Source organism: Rhinolophus hipposideros (assembly GCF_964194185.1).
Source record: "Rhinolophus hipposideros genome assembly, chromosome: 3".
Taxonomy (NCBI): Eukaryota; Metazoa; Chordata; class Mammalia; order Chiroptera; family Rhinolophidae; genus Rhinolophus; species Rhinolophus hipposideros.
Window position 1 is genome coordinate 50,272,819 of NC_138049.1, and position 19,033 is coordinate 50,291,851.

Sequence of the window (19,033 nt, forward strand, 5' to 3'; positions counted from 1 at the left end):
TACTCAGTTTCATCCACCTGAGTTTTACTGGTTTCAAAGTTACTTTATTTTGTATACATATAAGTAATTACACATAGACTGGAAAAAATTTTTAAATAACTGATTAAGGTTCTCTGTGACTCTTGTTTTCTCCCATTATGCCATTTCATTGATAATTGAATGCTGTATTATACTTTCTCCTCCTGTTTGAGAGCTTTTACAAAAACAAATCTGCAAAAAATTTTTTAATCATCAAGATTGATGATGACTTTTCACTCATTTCAGTGTTGCAAGGCAATTTTTTATTCTTCACAGTCAAATCCCTTTATGTATTTTTTATCTTTACTCTGAGGGAAATGGGCTTTTCCTCCCTGTTTGTCTTCAAGCAACATTGAAAACTTTTTTTTAATGTATTTTTTTTTTAGTAGCGTATTTTGAGGGCCTTAATTGGCATAATTCTGTTAAAACAGGAAAGCAGAAAGATTTATAATGGAAAAGAAAATGCTGGAATGAGCTATATCCACTTTCTTAAGTGTTTTTCTCTCTTAAGAACAGAAACTATTTCTACTGTCTTTGTAGAATATTTCCTATAGACAAGGATACGATGACAGTTCATATTGTAAATCATGCTTTCTTGCTGTTATTTGTTCCAAGTTTGTCTCACCACTTTGTTGAAGAGAACAGTAGAGGAATATGTTAGTCTGAGGGCTAAATTGTTTGTATACTGTAAGGTCTACACTATAAATAAAAATAGAAGTACTGTAAAAAGTATAGAAATGACATTATTTAAAAACTAAACATAAATAGATGTTTAAGCGCTTGAGCTTGACTCTCAAATAATTATTTAATAGGAATTATTAAATCATTTATGATTAATGCAGCTTATGAAGACTGTATGCCAAATTAGCCATAATACATTTAGTAAACTAAATTCAGAAAAATTAGAATTCCTACTTTTTGGTAAATATCATAGTGCTTATAAACATGGGCTTAGGTTTTAGTCTCTGCTTCTCTGTTTATTTGTGTTGGAGTGCACATTACTCTTTGAGACTGGGTTTCCTGCTTGTAAAAAATGGAGAGAATATCGACTTCCTCATAGGGTGTATTAAATAAAATGATAAATGCTTATTAGTACAGGGTCCAGGCATATGTTAAGGTTAATCATAATATTATATCATTATATAGTTTTAACAATTTTTTGCTTATAGTTTTATATAGTATTTACATAGTATTTGTATAGTATTACAGTTTTAATAATTTTTATGAATGCATAGTATGTTAATAATTATTTTGTTTCAGCTTCTGTCTCTGGATTGCTGGGTTTTAATTGCATATTAATGTATATTTTTGGTAATTTGCTTTCATCTCTCCTGAGCCTTTTGAAAGATAGTTTATTGACTATAATTTCTATAAGTTAGTGAACATTATTGCTGCTGTCCATCTATTTGGTACCATACAGACATAGTTTCTAAATCAGAAATCAAAAAGGGGAAAGTCATAATTAAAAGGCTCAAATAGGCCTTATGTTATAGTGACCTAAATGCATATTTTTCTTATATGTGAAAGCTGTACTTGACCACTTGTGCTCAGTTTAAATGAATTATGTAGCTGATAAAATTTTGTGTAACAGTATAATTTATGTTATAAATTATATAACGTTACCTATATTACATAGATTTTAGAATTTCTCTTGAGATAGAAGTAGATTCAGATACAAAACATTAATACCATATCTTAAAATTTTCATTTTTATGAAAATGTTTGTAATAAAAAAATGATAGTCCCTTAAACTCTCATTCGGCTTTGCCAAGTGATGATCACCAGGCAGCAGTATTCAACATTTTTAGCTTTCCTTCTGGTATGTATTTCCAAATAATATGTTTCTACTGCTCTTTCTCAATTCATGACTTTTAGATATCACCAAATCATTTTTCATTATGGTGAGTGAGGATTTAAGTTAAGTACTCTTCCCAGGCCCTCTCCTTCAATTTCTAAAATTATATCACAAACTTTGGTTAGACAGTATCAATTATACATATATATATATAGTTAGATAAATATTGTTTACTGCTGAGTCAAGAAGTGAACTATAATAATATTTCCTATCTAGGGTGACTTTTTCTTAAAATTAATAATTGGCTTTGCTCAGTTTTCTTTTTATGAATCAGTAATTCTTATATGTTCTTACAAAATAAGATCTGAGAGATATCTCAGTACTGTTTTCTACAGAGACAAATTCATTAGGTAATGTCAGTTTCATTCTTTTTCTCTAAACCTGGGAATTTCTTAGTCTTTCCTATGTTCGAGCTCCAATATTCTGCATTCCACATCTTCTATTTTATTGTATTCCCTTGTTTTAGAGGAGGATATTCTCCACTAGCTTCTTGAGAAAAGGTACATTGGAGGTAATTATTTTTTGAAATCTCACATAGCTAAGCACGTTTTTTTTGTTTAAAACCATGTTTAAATGATAGTATGGCTAGGTATAGAATTCTACATTGGAAGTCATATACCTTACAATTCTAAAGGCATTTTATCTTTTAGATTCCAGTGTTGCTGTTGAGAAGTTTAATAGCAGTCCTGTTTCTATTTATCTCTGCAATCTCATATCCTCAGTATTGTAAAATTTCACTTTGATGTCCCTTGTTGAAGATCTTTTAATTTATTAGACTGGGTAGGTGTTAAGTCTTTTCAATCTGGCAACTCATGTCCTTCAGTACTGGTGAATTTTTTGGTATTATTTCTTGATTATTTCCCTTGGGTCTCCCACCTTTTTTTTCTTGATTCTCAATTTCTACAGTGTGTCTTCATGGATTGATCTATTAATTTTCACATTTTTTTCTTATTTTATTTTTGTTTTACTTCCTGTGTAGTTTTTCAACATTGCCTTTCTCAACTTCAATTGAATTTTTATTTCTTTCACATTTAAAATTTTTTACTTTTTCTCTGAGAGTATCTGTTACTTTTCTAATTTTTGTTATTGTATTTTTTGGTTCCCTTTTTTGTCTTTATTATTCTGACTTCCTTTTTCTAATATTTTATTTTTTTATTTTTGCTTTTTATGTTAGAGACCTGCTTCAAGTTGTCTCTTAAATATTGTCTGTCCATTCGTGCATAGTGGTGAGGCACTACAATGTTAGCTGAAAGCATTGTATACATAGACAGAGTTTGTTGACTGGCCTTACAGTGTGCAGTGTTTCTTAATCTTGGCACTATTGATATTTTGGGCCTGAAAATTCTTCGTTGTGCAGGATGTCTGTAGATTGTAGGATGTTTAGACTTATCCCTGACATCTACCCACTAGCTACCAATTGCTCTCCACCTTCCCCTGTCATGAAAATCAAAAAAATCTCTTAGTATTATCAAATGCCCCTTAGGAGACAATCGTGCAATTTCACTGGTGACTCTGTAACACCAGTATCTGTCGAATTCTTTGGTGCCAGTCTCGAGAGGAAACTTTTAGTCTCCTCCTGCTTGAGGTTTTAAGCCTGGCTACTGGATTTCTGGGAGTCCAGTGGAATATGGAGGCTGGAGGTTTTCACTTAATTAGTTGTTTTCAGCATGGCTCCTTATCCCTGCTCTTACCTGTATTTCTTGTTGCCAGTCCAGAGCCTCCCTATTCATTTTGTCCAAAGAATAAACCTTTCTACTTCTGAGACAGTATAGGGAGGAATAGTAGCTAACAGTATGGGATGAGGAGGAAGGGTCCTGGGGGATGGTCCAATTGTTTCTTTTGTAGGCTTTTTACTACTCCTCCTGTTTTTAACTTTATGTAACTATTCCCATCTTCCATGGTAGTTGATATTTCCAGCTCCTGTATTTTGTGTATGTGTCCTATAGTGAGAATTGGTGGTTTATTGTTGGAATCCCCATTTGCAGGAACTTAAACTTTAGCTTTCTTTGATCTGCTAAGTCAGTTACTGTTCCTCTGCTTGCTTGCCATTTCCCCCAAACTTGACTTATTTAGTATGCTGTTGTATTCCTTTTCATTCTTCTTTGTGGGTTTTTATAGTCTTATTATTGTATTTACATTGCATTAAGTTTTTAGAGCAGCAACAAGGATGAACACGTGTCCACTCCAGAAGTAATATTTAGCTGTCGAATTCCGAAAGCTTTTAAGTTTTTATGCATCTTCTTCCTTTTTGTAGAAGAAACTCAAATGAGGATCATAGGAATAAAAACAGAAAAGATTCTCTTTTTTAAGGTTTTCAGACGAGACTTGCCCAATCCCTAATCATCAGATATGTATTTTTAAGATATTAAGGTTTATATTAGATTATTTTTCGTTAGTATTAGTCAGATGATTGCAGAACTAAAACTTAGGGGACAGAATATATATGAATGACTATCAGAAAAACAGTCAGGATTGGCTACTGTTAATAACAAAAAGACTCTTATCTTGTTAACATTTTTGTACTTTAAATATTGTGCTCTTTGACTTTGCGAGAGTTACAGCTTTCGTAGCTATTTTTTCTTTTAAGAGGCAAAAAATTCTTGTTTATAAATTCAGGCATTTAGAGCAGCACTGTCCAATTTACTAGCCACATGAGGCTGTTTAACTTAAATTAATTATAAAATGAAATTAAAAATTCACTGTCTCAGTTTTACTAGACAAATTTGAAGTCCTTGGTAGCTACATGTGTCAACTTTCTGGAGCCTTCCCAGGTTAATACAATTTATATTCCATTGATAATACCGCATGTATTGTGTAGTGTCTGTGAGAGCTTACCAAAAGTTGGATTTGTTCAGCCTTTGTAATGGTCATGTTCCTACTTGTTCTTCTTGAAAGCTTCAAGGTGTGGCAAGAAGTTTCCTTATATGAATTAAAATGATGATAATTGTGTCTTTGACTTTTCTGGCTTTACATTTAATTGTTTTCTCCCCCCAGACAGTGCAGTGCTTGCTGGACAGTGGTGCTGATATTAACAGGCCAAACGTATCAGGAGCCACTCCATTGTACTTTGCTTGCAGGTATGATACTTTGTATTTCCAGATGCTCTCATTAAAGAATGCTGTATCGTCTGCTGTATTTCCAAACACAAACACTTGTGTGTATTTTCCCACAAATACTATGCTCTCTTTTAAAATGAATTATAACACTATGGTTCTGTTACTTAACTGCATGAGGAAAGTATTTTCTTGTCAGTGTTTTTATATGGTATAAGTGGGAGTTTTTTATGTACTCCATTATTGAATTTTAGACTAATTATTAAGTAATAAGAGAAGACATAATCAGTACTTCCTGTATTCTTTATTAAGTACCAGGTCAGTTCCAGTGGGATAGCTGTTAAAGTATGTGTTAGTCCAGAGCCATGTCTTTGCTTTCACTGGATGTAACTTTAAAAAAAAAAAATTCTTGAATCATTCTTGTTAGATATTAAGTTATGCATTAAGTTATTTTTGTACTCTGTCTTGGTTCATTTCCTTGAAGCATACATTTTGTTCATTGATTCATTTATGTAGTAAGCAAACGTTTAGTTAGTACTCACTGTGTACCATGTATTGTTATAGACATTAGTGATACTGGAATGTATATACCCTAGTCCTTAAGGAGGTAGCAATATTGTAATTATACACATATACCCCCTCCTCCCATATACACACACCATATATATATATATATATGTATATGATAAAGTGTTTATATATATAATGTAAATGTAGTTTGCAGTTAGGAGTAGTTCATAATACACTAGCAGTTATTTTCTTTGGTTTAGAATATGTGAATTGAAATGAATTGTTATGTTTATTTATTTATTTATAATGAAATTTATAGGTGACAATGGTTAGTAAAATTACATAGGTTTCAATTTCTGTACTACATCATCTATATATCACATTGTGTACTCACCACCCAGAGTCCGTTCTCCTTCTATAATCATATGTTTGACCCCCTTTACCCTCTTGTACAATCCCCTCTCCCCCCTTCCCCTCTGGTAACCAGTAAACTGTTGTCTGTGTCTATGAGTTTTTGTTTGTTTGTCTTGTTCCTTTGTTGCTTTCAGCTTAATATCCCACTTATTAGTGAGGTCATATGGTTCTCAACTTTTTGTGTGTGACTTATTTCACATAGCACAATAATCTCAAGATCCGTCCATGTTGTCACAAATGGCACTATTTATTCTTTTTTTATGGCAGAGTAGTATTCCATTGTGTATATATACCACATCTTCTGTATCCAGTCGTCTATTGAAGGACACTTTGGTTGTTTCCATGTCTTGGCCACTATAAATAAAGCTGTAATGAACATCGGAGCACATATATCTTTACTGATAAATGTTTTCAGATTTTTTGGGTAGATACCCAGGAGACGGATTCTTGGGTCATAGGTAATTCTATTCTTAATTTTTTGAGGAACCACCACACTGCCTTCCATAGAGGCTGCACTAATCTACATTTTCACCAACAGTGTATGGGGCTTCCTTTTTCTCCACAGCCTCTCCAATACTTGTTATTATTTGTGTTGTTGATGATAGCCATTCTAACAGGTGTGAGGTGATTATCTCATTGTGATTTTGATTTGCATTTCCCTAGTAGCTAGTGAAGTTAAGCATTTTTTTCATATATCTGTTGACTGTTTGTATGTCTCCTTGGGAGAAGTTTCTGTTCATGTCCTCTGCCCATTTTTAAATTGAATTGTTTGTCTTTTTGTTGTTGAGTTGTATTTTGTAATACTTATTTAGGCCCTTAAATTCAAATATAGAGCTCTCCCGAAAGCTGTTCTTTTCTTAGTCTTTTTCCAGTTTTATAACATTTTATTAGAGATTTGGTTTAGACTGAAAGACCTGCTTTTCTTCTTGTTTAGATTCTCTTTAGGGTCTGTGATGTTACTTTGATAAGACTGATTCAAATCATTATTGAACAACTTTGAGTTAGAATATAAGGACTTTGGCTCTCTGGACTTTAGATCTTATCTGAATCCAGACATTTTCTAAACTTATGATTCTGTTGCTTGGTAGAATACCAATTCCTTCCATAGTATTCTGAATTTATGAATAATATCACTATTTGATTCTCTGATATCATATCCTGTCTTGAGGGGTTATCTCTAGATCAGAGCTTTCTTTGAAGCTTCAAATTTGAATGTCCACCTAACTGATTTACATCATCACTTGCAAGTCTCATAGAATCTCAGATGTTATCATGTCCAAAATAGAGCTGATTTTCCTTTTGAAACCACCTCTAGTTTTTCTCATTTCAGTCGTTGGAATCCTCGTATTTCCAGTTGATTAAAGCAGAAACTACTATATTGTGCTGTGTATAATGAACTCCTGTGTGTAGTGTGCACCTATCTTTTTGGCCCAGACTTTCAGGGAAAAAATCTTTTAATTTTTTAATTCAAATTTTTATTTGTTTACATTTAGGTACTTGTTTTTTGTGTTATAGGGAATTTTAGCTTTTTTGTTTAACATTATGGTACAAGAAATTTTATGTAACAAATAATTACAGAACACAAGAACAGATACAAGGTACAAGAAATTTTATGTACTGGTAATAAATTTACAATATTTATGCATCATAGAAGGCCAAGAACTCATCATAAGTTTAACAAAACTGATTATCGTATTCAAGGGTATTATTTTCCATACGGATATTGTTATTGATTTCTAGAGTTATACTTTTAACTCATAAGCGTAAATAAAAAAATTGAAAGCATTTATATAGATACAGAATTAGTACTACCCATGTATAATGCACATCCTTATTTTTCCCTCACAAATTTGGGCAAAAAAGTGCACCTAGTGTACAGCAAAATATGATAGATTAGTGATTTTTATTTCTCTCTCTCTGACCCTCAATTTGGAATTTATTAGTAAGTTCCGTAAATTCCACCTTTAGAATATATTCTGAATCTCTTCTCTGCAGCTCACTGAAACCACCTTGGTTAGTTAAAGTTGTTACCCCTTGTCTAGAATACTGCAGTAGTCTCTTCACTAGTCTTCTGATTCCTCTATGTTTCCCTCCCATCTGTTCTCTCCTCAGCAGCCAGAGTGATCTTTTAACTTCTGTCACTTTGTGTTTAAATCCCATATTGAAAACTTTTCAGTGCCTCTTTGTTGCATTTCAAATAAAATATAAACTCTACCTTGATGTGTGAGACCAGCGTGGCCTGACCCCTGCTTGGTTCACTGTGCTTCACCCACATTGGTTTTCTTTGAGCTCCTAAAGACAGCGACTCTTTCCAGCAGGCTTTCTCTATTTGCTGTTCTTTTTGCCTGAAATGTTTTTCCCTAGGCTTTTTATGTGATTGACTCCTTCTTCATGTCATTGCTTAACTGTTCCTTTTTAGGAAGGCAGTTCCTGACTAGCCTAGATAGGCCGCTCCCCAAATTTTCCATCACAGCATTTGTGATCATTTCCTTCATAGTACTTTGTATTTTGTAATTGTTTATTTACTGTTTACAGCGTGTCTCCACTACTAGACCAAAAGCTCAATGAAAGCAAGAATTTTTGTTTATTTTATTCACCACTTTATATTCAATGTGTAGTAAGTACAGTGCTTTGTGCTTAAATACTTAGACTAAATGTTTTTTATTGAATCACTGTGATTACATCTTTGAAAAGTATGTAAAACAATGCTATATATAATAGTAAAATATAAGTATATTAGTATTGTACAGAACTGGGATATTTATATAATTAGTCTGAGCATAGGGATATGGTAGAATAATTTTTTTAGAAGTACTTACTGCTAGTATTGTATTGCTGTCATTAAGTTTTAATCTAACAAACATTGGATCTCTTTGAACAAAGATGGTTAAGCAAATCTGGTTAAAATAGAAACTGGAAAATAAATTCATTTTTGTGGCAGGATGATAGATATGGAACATGGTTCATTTGTAGGCAAATTTTTAATTGCACTTGTGTTATCTAGATATAGGTATATATTAAAAATATAAATTATTCCCTATGTATGGTCTGTGATAAGTGAAAGGGAAAGGAATATGGGAAATAGGACAGATTGAACCTGCAGACAAATTATAGGGTTCTGAGATTAAAAAGCTAAACTTAATGTAAGTTTTTATTTGTTGAGAGATATTGCTAGCTATATTATCATATATCTTAAGTAGAGATCAACTATCAGAACTATTTTTTTGAATTTTGAATTAAACTCAAAAGGTATTGAGATATATAGGAGAAAGAGCCTAGCAAGATTTTGGAGGCAGAGTTCAAATCCCAGCCCCAAAGCTATACAACTTTAGTCAAGTGTCTTGAATTCTGAAGCATTGTTTCCTTCTTTGTGAAATGGAAATGCTGATATCTGCCTTGTGGGACTATAGTGAGAATTAAATGAGATGGCTTGTATAAAACATCCTGCAGAGTATTTTGCCCCTAGTACTTGGTAAGTGCTTACTAGCACACTTTTCCACTCCCCAGTGAGCACAAAGTTGTAATTTCTTACATTCAGTTTCATTTCATGCTATACAGAGTTGTCTTTCTAAGAAATTTTCTCCCACTATGCATACCTTTTTTGTTTTTCTTTGTATCACTTCTATTCTAATTCCGAGCACTATTTAATAATGTAGTATTTCTGTGAGTGAGTCATTTTTAGACTGATTTTGACCTAAAATTATAGGAACTTGTTCTGAGCCACTTTTTTTCTCTAAGTATTTTGCATAAAATATTATAATTAACTAACTTTCTTTCCTGTGTACTATAGGCACACATTGATTTCCCCCTATCTTTAGGCACCTTTGTTTTCAGGACTTTTATATGGTATCTACAGATGTTTCAAGTCCTTAAATTATTAATTGGTTTTATATTCAGCCATAATGCTTTCCATTCCCTTAACTGGGTTCTTCAAATAAAGTTTTGGATGTATAATGATTTTCAAGCATTTTCTGTATCTGTAGATTCTATTAGGAAAAGCAAAGTTTAGCTGGGATTATGTAGATAGAGTAAATTAATAAGATGTTAATGGAATTTTAGAGGTTTGTGATAAAGCGAGAAATAGGTAAGGTTCTACAAATAGACTTGTAGCTACCATCAAGCAACTCCTTTCAATTAGTGAACTAAAAAAGTAGCCGCGTAAAGCAGTCCATAGATTCAAAATTGTAAACTTTTAGAACAGGAAAGAACCATTAGAAAAGATGATCTCTGTTTCATAATCAACTCCAAGAAATATGGCAATATATGTATTATATGCACTTTAGCCAAGTTTTCAAATCGTATTGCTGAAAGAGCCTAAAAAGTTAAGAGACTGAAAGAAAGTGCTTAAGAAATCAGTACTATTAAGTGCTTTAGAAGGTTTCTTATTAGTTAAATCTTTGCCAACTTCTTAGTTTCCAGAAAATACATTGGCACTTCATTGAAGGGAGTACTATTTTAATTTATATTTAAAAATAAGTTGAATTGTAAAGAAAAATTATTCATTGAGCAAATTTTTGCAGTTATCTGAACTGAAAAATCTTTTATGCAACACTAAGCAGTCTGTTGTAGGGTAGTCTAATCTCTTGCCGTGTTAGAATGTGGTACTTGAGGTTATGTGGTAATTGGGTTATGCAGATTGTGTATTATTAGCTATTGTTTCTTGCTTTTAATATATTTTTGAAATGAAGTGTCACCTGATCATAGATGATATTTTAATGTAGTTTTAGAAATTACCCCTTTTCTAAAAATGTCATAGTGTTATTTTTTTCTTCATGCTAATTATCTCCTTTGCTATATATGGTACAAAATTATTTTGAGACTTTTTAAAACTGTATTTATTGAACAACATCCCATTTCTACATGGTGATCTTATCTGTTCATACTGTGTGATCCCCACCATATTTTTCTCATAGTATATATGCATCCCCTGTACATTATATCATACTTTCTTGAGTAACATATTGTTTACTGTTTGAGGGTAAACTCTGTATATTCATCTTGGTTGGAATAGAATGATACGGATAAAGGATTTTGGAATCAGACTGATCTAGATTTAGATTCTGCTCCACCTTGTAACTGTTGATCTTGAGCTACTTCATTATACTCTTGAGATACTGTTTTCGCAACTGAAAAATAGAGTGAATGCTTTTTTAAAATAACAATGTCAGGATTAAACCAGACTGTATACAAAGACCTGAACAATATGCTTGTTATCTAATAGATTCTAAATAAATTACGATTCAGCTCTCCATTATTTTTTCTGTAGTGCAGCACTTTCTTAAATGCTTGTCAAGCGAATGGTATCTAATGCTAAAACCAGTAATATAATTCAATAATTGTATTGAATACATATTATAAGCCACTACCAGTGCTATGAAATAAGTTCTGTTGTCAAGAAGTTTACGATTTGGGCCGGCCCGGTGGCTCAAGCGGTTAGAGCTCCATGCTCCTAACTCCAAAGGCTACTGGTTTGATTCCCACATGGGCCAGTGGGCTCTCAACCACAAGGTTGCCAGTTCAATTCCTTGAGTCCAGCAAAGGATGGTGGGCTCCGCCCCCTGCAACTAAGATTGAACACGGGACCTTGAGCTGAGCTGCTGCTGAGCTCCCGGATGGTTCAGTTGGTTGGAGCGCATCCTCTCAACCATAAGGTTGCTGGTTTGACTCCCGCAAGGGATGGTGGGCTGCGCCCCCTGCAACTAGCAATGGCAACTGGACCTGGAGCTGAGCTGCGCCCTCCACAACTAAGACTGAAAGGACAACAACTTGACTTGGGAAAAAGTCCTGAAAGTGCACATTGTTCCCCAATAAAGTCCTATCTCCCTTCCCCAATAAAATCTTAAAAAAAAAAATGTTTACGATTTAATTGGAAAAATTGGATACATAGATATTAAATACTTTGTTTCTTGATTTTTCTCTTTTTTCTGGAGTAAATTAGATATTTTTCTTGTTAGTTTTGGCCTATTGATATTGATATTAAGGAAGATAATCAATATTACAATAAAGTATCAAGAGAGTGATGTAACTGATTATATGCCACCAGATGTACCACCAGATGTATAGTAGGATCCTTTTTTTTTTTTTTTTTTTTAACTTTTGTTTATTTTAAGTGTGTTTTTCTAGGACCCATCAGCTCCAAGTCAAGTAGGTTTTGTTTCAATCTAGTTGTGGAGGGCATAGCTCACAGTGGCCCATGTGGGGATCGAACCAACAACCTTGGTGTTAAGAGCACTACGCTCTAACCAACTGAGCTAACCAGCTGCCCCAGGATCCTATATTTTAAGTTTAATTCCAATTGGTTATGTTGTACCTCATGCAGTGTGATTTTATAGAAAACAATAGGTTTATTTTTATTTTTTAAAGTTTCAGGGAAACATGTAGTCTTTCTCTTTGTGAAATGACATACCTTTTTAGGTAATGGTATTATGGAAAGAGTATTGGTCTACAAGACCAGAGTTCTGAGTTCGAATTTCACGTGTGCTTGAGGTAGTAGCTTTTCTCATCTGCAAAATAAAATTTTTGATCAGATAGTCTTCCAAACTATATGACTTCCTTAGCTGTTTTGTAAAATTAGCTTTAAACTTTAATGCCCTGGATTGTAAATTTATTTTTTATTGCCTGTATCTAAAAGGATCAGATTAGTTCATTGAGTTACAAGACCCAGGGTCTAGTGGTCGCTACACCCAAAGTAACTTCCTTTAGCTGAAAGAATGGTAGTTAACTAATTTTACTTGTGCTAGACAGAGAGTAATTGGAGAGAACGGGGCATGTGGATAAAAGAGTTGTCCATTCTAGCTCAGATTGAATAGTTAATCAGCAGAAACCAAACTGAGTGAGTTGATAAAACAAAGATTGGACACTAGAGAGTATTTTTGGCTAGTTAACTTCCTCTCCCCCCATTCTCTCAACTTTGATGTTTTTTTTTCTCCTTTTTATTTTTCAACCAGGTATAAAAATGCCATAAAATGTACCCTTGTGTATTGAGATTCTTTTAGATGTATGTGATAGGAAGAAGGTCAGGTTAGAGTTGAGAAGAAAGTGATTGGAAGAAAAAAAATAAAGTATAAACTTGAGTAGCAGCTACTTATTCCCAAATATTATGATTTTTGTAGATAATGTGTCCTATGTTAAATTCTAATAATTAATAGGACATAGTGAAAGTATGACTTAACATTGGGAAAAGTTTTCCTGATTGTTGAGGATATAGTTCAGATCTACCTCAATTTTTTGAAATAGTTAATTCTTTATTTATTCATATTAACTCTCCCTAATTCATAAAGACTAATTTAAAAGAATTATATTTTTAACTTGGTTCTATTTCTATATAGTCATGGTCAGAGAGACACAGCACAGATTCTTTTATTACGAGGAGCCAAATATCTGCCAGATAAAAATGGAGTAACCCCTCTGGATTTATGTGTACAGGTATGTTGTTAATATATATTCTTAGCTCCCTGCTTTATAATAGAAATTGAGACTGATAAACTCACTTTTTTTCTCAAATTAGAGGGTGGCACAATTTTTTTTTTGTGTGTGAAGAATATGATCTTTATAAGGAACTGTGATATAAAAAATATATGTTGGTCTTCATCCCAGTTTCTGACGCAAGACCTTCTCAGACTCTTGGAATCTCCAGAGTGATAGTATCTTTTTGTGTATTAATGAGATGACTAGTGACTGAACGGCCCTAGATAGCTGCAGCATGGCGGCTGATTGCCAGAGGAGCCAAGCATGTGATTAGAGGGCAGCCTCTTCGGCTTCACTCCCAGGTAGCTGGCACTGGAGCATCAGTACAATCACCAGTGACCAATAATTTACTCAATCATGGCTGTATAATGGAACTTCCCTAAAAAGACTAAACAGTGGGGTTCTTGGAGAGATTCTGGATTGGTGAACACATCAAAGTGCTGGGAGGGCGGCATGCCCAGAAAATATGGAAGCTCAGTGCCCCTTCCCACATACCCTGCCCTATGAATCTGCCATTTGGTTGTTCCCAAGTTGTCTCCTGTGTAATGAACAGGTAATAGTAAAGTGTTTCTCTGAGTTCTGTGAGCTCTTCTAGCAAATAATCAAACTCAAGGGGGAGGTGTGGGAACTCCTGAATTATAGCTGGTTTGTCAGAAGTTTGGGTGGCCTGAACTTTGTAATTGGCTTCTGAAGTGGGGGCACTCTTGTGGGAGTAACCTAACTTGTGGGGTCTACAAGTTTTCCTTTAGGAACTTTGTTTTTAAATCTAGATAATTTTAAATATATGCATTTTTTTTTAGGGTGGGTATGGAGAGACCTGTGAAGTATTAATTCAGTATCATCCTAGGCTTTTCCAGACGATTATTCAAATGACACAGAATGAAGATCTCCGAGAAAACATGGTAATGTAATTGTGTAAATGTAATCTTGTAAATGAACAAACTTTATTCATGCTTAGTGTGTATATGGCAGTTTACAAATGTGCTTTGTAATTTTATTATAAATATTTTAATATAATAATATGTGAATTTGCTTGTCTGCATTGTAGGATAAGTATGAATTATATAACAATTAATAAACCTTGTGCTAATATTTGGCCCTATGAATCTTCTGTCCACTGAGTCTTTGCTATCTTCTTAAGATAATTAGAATATTCCCTATAGGTAGAGGAAAAGAATCTAAGGAGGAATATTATATTATGATTGGTAATCACTAGTTTACTGAGCTTTGTATTTAGAATAGGTTTACTCTTTGAAAAATTGCAGAATTTAATTTTCTCTTAAATTGTAGAATTAAATTTCTGTAAACTTGGTGATTTCTGTTCTATTTATATTTTTTATTGCTGTTTTACTGGATGATTTGAACAAAGATTTTATGTCATCTCTACGTATATGCAAGGCAAAATGTAAAGGACTCGATTGCAGCTAATTGGCTGTGGGATACTTGTTAAACTAATAGGTACTTAATTTCTTGATAAAGTTTAATGGATTATTATATAATCACATTTTTTTATTTGTGAAAATTTTAGTTACGGCAAGTTCTAGAACATTTGTCTCAGCAAAGTGAAAGCCAGTACCTAAAGATTTTAACAAGCCTTGCTGAAGTTGCCACAACAAATGGTCATAAACTGCTTAGGTAAGTGTTTCAAAATACAAACAGATCAATAGGTACCAGTATCTGCCTGCTTTGTCTCCTTTTAAGCTTTTCTGGGAACAGTTTATTTTGTTGGATGCCTTTTGTCAGTGGTAAGGTGTTCTCAGAATTTGCTGACACATCGTTTGTTTTTTAAAGGACCAGGCAGTCAAGTTTTACTGAGGAGACTTTAGTTTCTAAAGCGACTAAAACTAGGGACTTACTTAAATGGATTTGGGCATGGGTGTCTAGAATTTTATAAAATGATTGTAAGTCATGTAAGTAAAATGTGCATAAAGAAGAATGAAGAAAGTAGTTTAGGAATCTTGATCACTAATTATAAAACTGGGTATAAGCTACTTTTCAACCCCTCGGTACCTCATGATTCCTTACAAAGTTTTCTCCCTGAACTGTCCTCCTCATTTCAGTTCTTCATTCTTTCCAAAAGATTCTGTGGTTTTAATGGCTCATCACTAAGCCCATGGAGTTAATGCCTTCATAATACTTGCGTTTATATATGTATTACATTTTCCTGCAACTACACTTCTTTGTACGTGATAAGCTATCTCAATTAGGAGTAAAGAGCCATTTAGAAATGGTTAATGTGTATTTTGTGGCTTACACATTTGGCCCACTTCGAATTTGGATGCTTTCCCCTTTGTAGTTTTTCTTTTCACCTATATTCTTGATACACTGGCAGTCTTAAGAATAGGTCATGTTCTTCTCTTATCTCTGTTAGTTCCAACAACTGGACTTTCTTCCTCCCATCTCCATGCTGCTTCTATAAATCAACCACATTATCAAATCCATCATGTTAACCCTTTATTTCTGTCTTCCTTCAGACTTTTCATATACTTTAGACCAGAATCATGTTTTATACTATTTACTTAGAAGAATCTTTGCTAGACCCCTTATGTATCATGGTACCAAAGTCACCTTCTCGTGTTCTTTTAGCCATTAAGTCTTTCTTCAGCAGTTTCACTCAATACTGTTTGCTATTTTTTAAAATTATTCTTTTTCTGCCTTTGAAATACTTTAGACTCTGTCTCTAAGAGTCACTGAATTCCAGCTTTATGTAATGCCCTTCTTTTATTTAGTCATTTCCATTCATTCATTTATTTGATGAAGACTTTCTAAGATTTAGACACACTGCTAAGTAAAAGCATGAAGTCAGCCAGACTCAGGTGTAAATCCAGACATCACCATTTACTGGGTGACCTCAGCAAGTAACTTTGTAGAGTTTCTCTTCATCCACCCATCCATCTAATTCTTATTTCTGAGTGCTTACTATCGATCAGGCCACCTGCTAGGTGATCATGATCAATACAGACAAAATCTCTCCCTGTGTTTAATTTACAGTCTAGTCAGGATTTTATTTCCTTGTTGGAAAATGGCAGTGAATATCTTAATAAATTGGTGTAAGAATGAAATAAAGCTTGGTGCTTTAAAGTGCCAAGCATAGTGTCTGGCACGTAGCAAAGGAGATGATAATGATACAGATGAAAAATGCTACAGACAATGATGATGATTATTTTAAATACCGCCTAATACCTTTAACCTGTTTTTCTACGTTAGAAGACTTACTTGCTTTTTCTACTTAAACTTTATCATCTTTTAATTTTTCATTTATCAGAAAGCATTTATGTTTTTATGTATGTGCGTTTTAATTTTAAGTTCACCTTTAACACTTATTAAGCAGGCACTAGCTAAGGAACATTGAAATACATTATTTCATTTAAGCCTCATAGTAAGTTTGTGATTTAGATATAAAATGGAGATTTTACGTATAAGAAAATTGAAGTTCAATTACTTGCCACGCTAATACATAGAAGAACCAGCATTCATTTCCTCCCTTAAAAAAAAAAAATGTATGTCCTGGGTTCCAGATTACCTCTTCAAAATTACCGGGAGATTAGTGGAACAGGTGAAACGGTAAGAAAAGGGATCCATGGCCAGCACAAGTTTTAAAGCTACTTTGCTAAACTGTACTGCCTCACCACGTACAATGCTGCTTTTCAGATGCTTTATAGAAGCTTTTATTATGGTCATTTTGGGCCTGTAAATACCTCTGTGTTGGGATCAGAGTGAGTATTGGTTATTGTGTTAGAATTTATTGTATTGCTGTTAGGGGAAAACCCAGTCCTCCTCTTGTGTTTCTCCTTTACTTACACTACTACCACACTCACAACACTTCTGACACCAGATGAGTGGGCTTTTATTCCCTATACCAAGCAATTCTGCAGCACCAACTAGGTGTCCTACAATTTTAATCAATTCTTACACTATCGTATCTAGTACCTAGAGATAGCATCAGATCCTATAGGTTAAGAGTTCAGTCCCACAGGACTGTACCTCCACTTCAGATCGCAAGTAGTAGGTTCCAAGTTTACCCACAACTTCTGTGTGACTTGACTGCAGATTGGAAGTTCTGATGACCTCCACCCCCTTGAATTCGATTATTTCCTAGAACAGCTCACAGAACTCAGAGCTACCAAGGTAGATTCTTAAGAGGATCTCAAATACAAATCATTCTCCTCGCCAATGTATATTTAATAGTATTTTTGCAGATTGTCTTTCTTTTGTTCATTTATTTGTGATTCATTTTATGTTTCTTAAACCACAATGTGATCTAATTTGGGCCATTTTAATCAAAATTTTAATTAAGAAAATGATTCAAATATGTATTAATTAGTGACAATTGAGATGTTATTTAGCATAGTTTTGGAAATATGAATAGCCTTTTGTTTGATTCTGGAAATATTTGTTAAATACATTTATTGAGGTCCCTTTTGCACATAATATGTTTCATTAAGTGAGTATCTTGCTTTCTATATATTTATGCTTGAAGGCAAAGATAGCTATCAGTGTACAAATAAACAGACAGATCACAGCTATTTGCTAAGTAAGTAACTGAATGAAAGTATACTCTCATATAAAACCACAGGTGATAGGTACATTGTTAGGGCTTTGAATTAGGAACCTCATTTTTAAACTTTTATATTGAGAACCTGGTGGCTTGGATGAAATTATTTTATGGATCAACTGGGGAAGTATATGATGAAGTTTGGATTTCATAATATTTTTGTATAATACAAAAGAGATATTTCACTGGTTGGAAAGTGAAAAATGACATTTTTAGACCAACCAATGAACTTGGAAGTTTAAACTGCATAAAGTTATATAAAATTATTAGACTATATTAATAGAGAGATTATTATTAGACAGATTACATTGTGTAAGACAATACTTCTTAAGATATCTTTTGGTCAGGTACTTAAAACAAGTACATATATATGGTACTTTTGCAGAGGAAAATCAAATCACACTTTTCTCATGGGGAAGATTTGAGCCTCATTGTAGTTAACTTTTCCAAGAGCTGCAACATAATACAAGAAGGAAATAGAACCAGCCTACCTATTTTGTCAATCTCAAAATTTTATGATATAAAATTAGAAACTCTTTGTAAAGACAAATATGTAAAAAATCAGTGCAAGCCAAACTAATTGTCTCATATAGAATTTGACTCAAAGTTACTAAGAATTTTGTTATTATGTGGTAGCTGTCCCAGTCAATGGCTATTATGTTTTGTTAATACGTGTAACTGATAGATAGTTCATTTTTATTGACTATTTTTAACAATTTAATCATTCTTAGAATGAGAAAACAACATGAATGTTGAAGTGAAAATGTCAGGAAATTTTGGTTCACATGTTGTCAGGCACTTATTACACTGAAATGCTTAGAAGTAGGCATTTGCTATTTCCACATTACTAATCCTTATTTTTTCAATGTTAGAAAAGATACTTAAAAATATCATAGTGGAAGATTTTAATGAACTTGGTTTTAATACACTTAAGGGAAGATAGGGTAAGTTTTGATAATTAAATTTATGCAAAGACAATCATACCATTCTGCCCAAAAGTTTATTTAGCTCTTTACTCTGCTTTTATGCAGCGGTTGTAATGCAGTCTAACTGATGTTAGAGTTTTTGAAATAAAGTTACCCCTTAAACAGCAATTAAAAAAAAAAAGTAACATTAGATTCAATATAAATTTAGCCTGTCTCCTACAGTTTCTCTGTCGAA

General features: G+C 33.3%; 1 protein-coding gene across 5 annotated transcripts in view; it reads left to right on the forward strand.

Annotated features, from left to right (window-relative positions):
- HACE1 (HECT domain and ankyrin repeat containing E3 ubiquitin protein ligase 1) overlaps window positions 1-19,033 on the forward strand; it is an 89,929-nt gene that overhangs the window by 24,735 nt on the left and 46,161 nt on the right. For all 5 annotated transcript variants that reach the window (XM_081044916.1, XM_081044917.1, XM_081044918.1 and 2 more), the window contains exons 7-10: window positions 4,868-4,950; window positions 13,179-13,275; window positions 14,118-14,219; window positions 14,846-14,952. In XM_081044916.1, coding sequence (XP_080901042.1) covers window positions 4,868-4,950; window positions 13,179-13,275; window positions 14,118-14,219; window positions 14,846-14,952 — 389 coding nt within the window. The remainder of the gene's footprint in view (window positions 1-4,867; window positions 4,951-13,178; window positions 13,276-14,117; window positions 14,220-14,845; window positions 14,953-19,033) is intronic.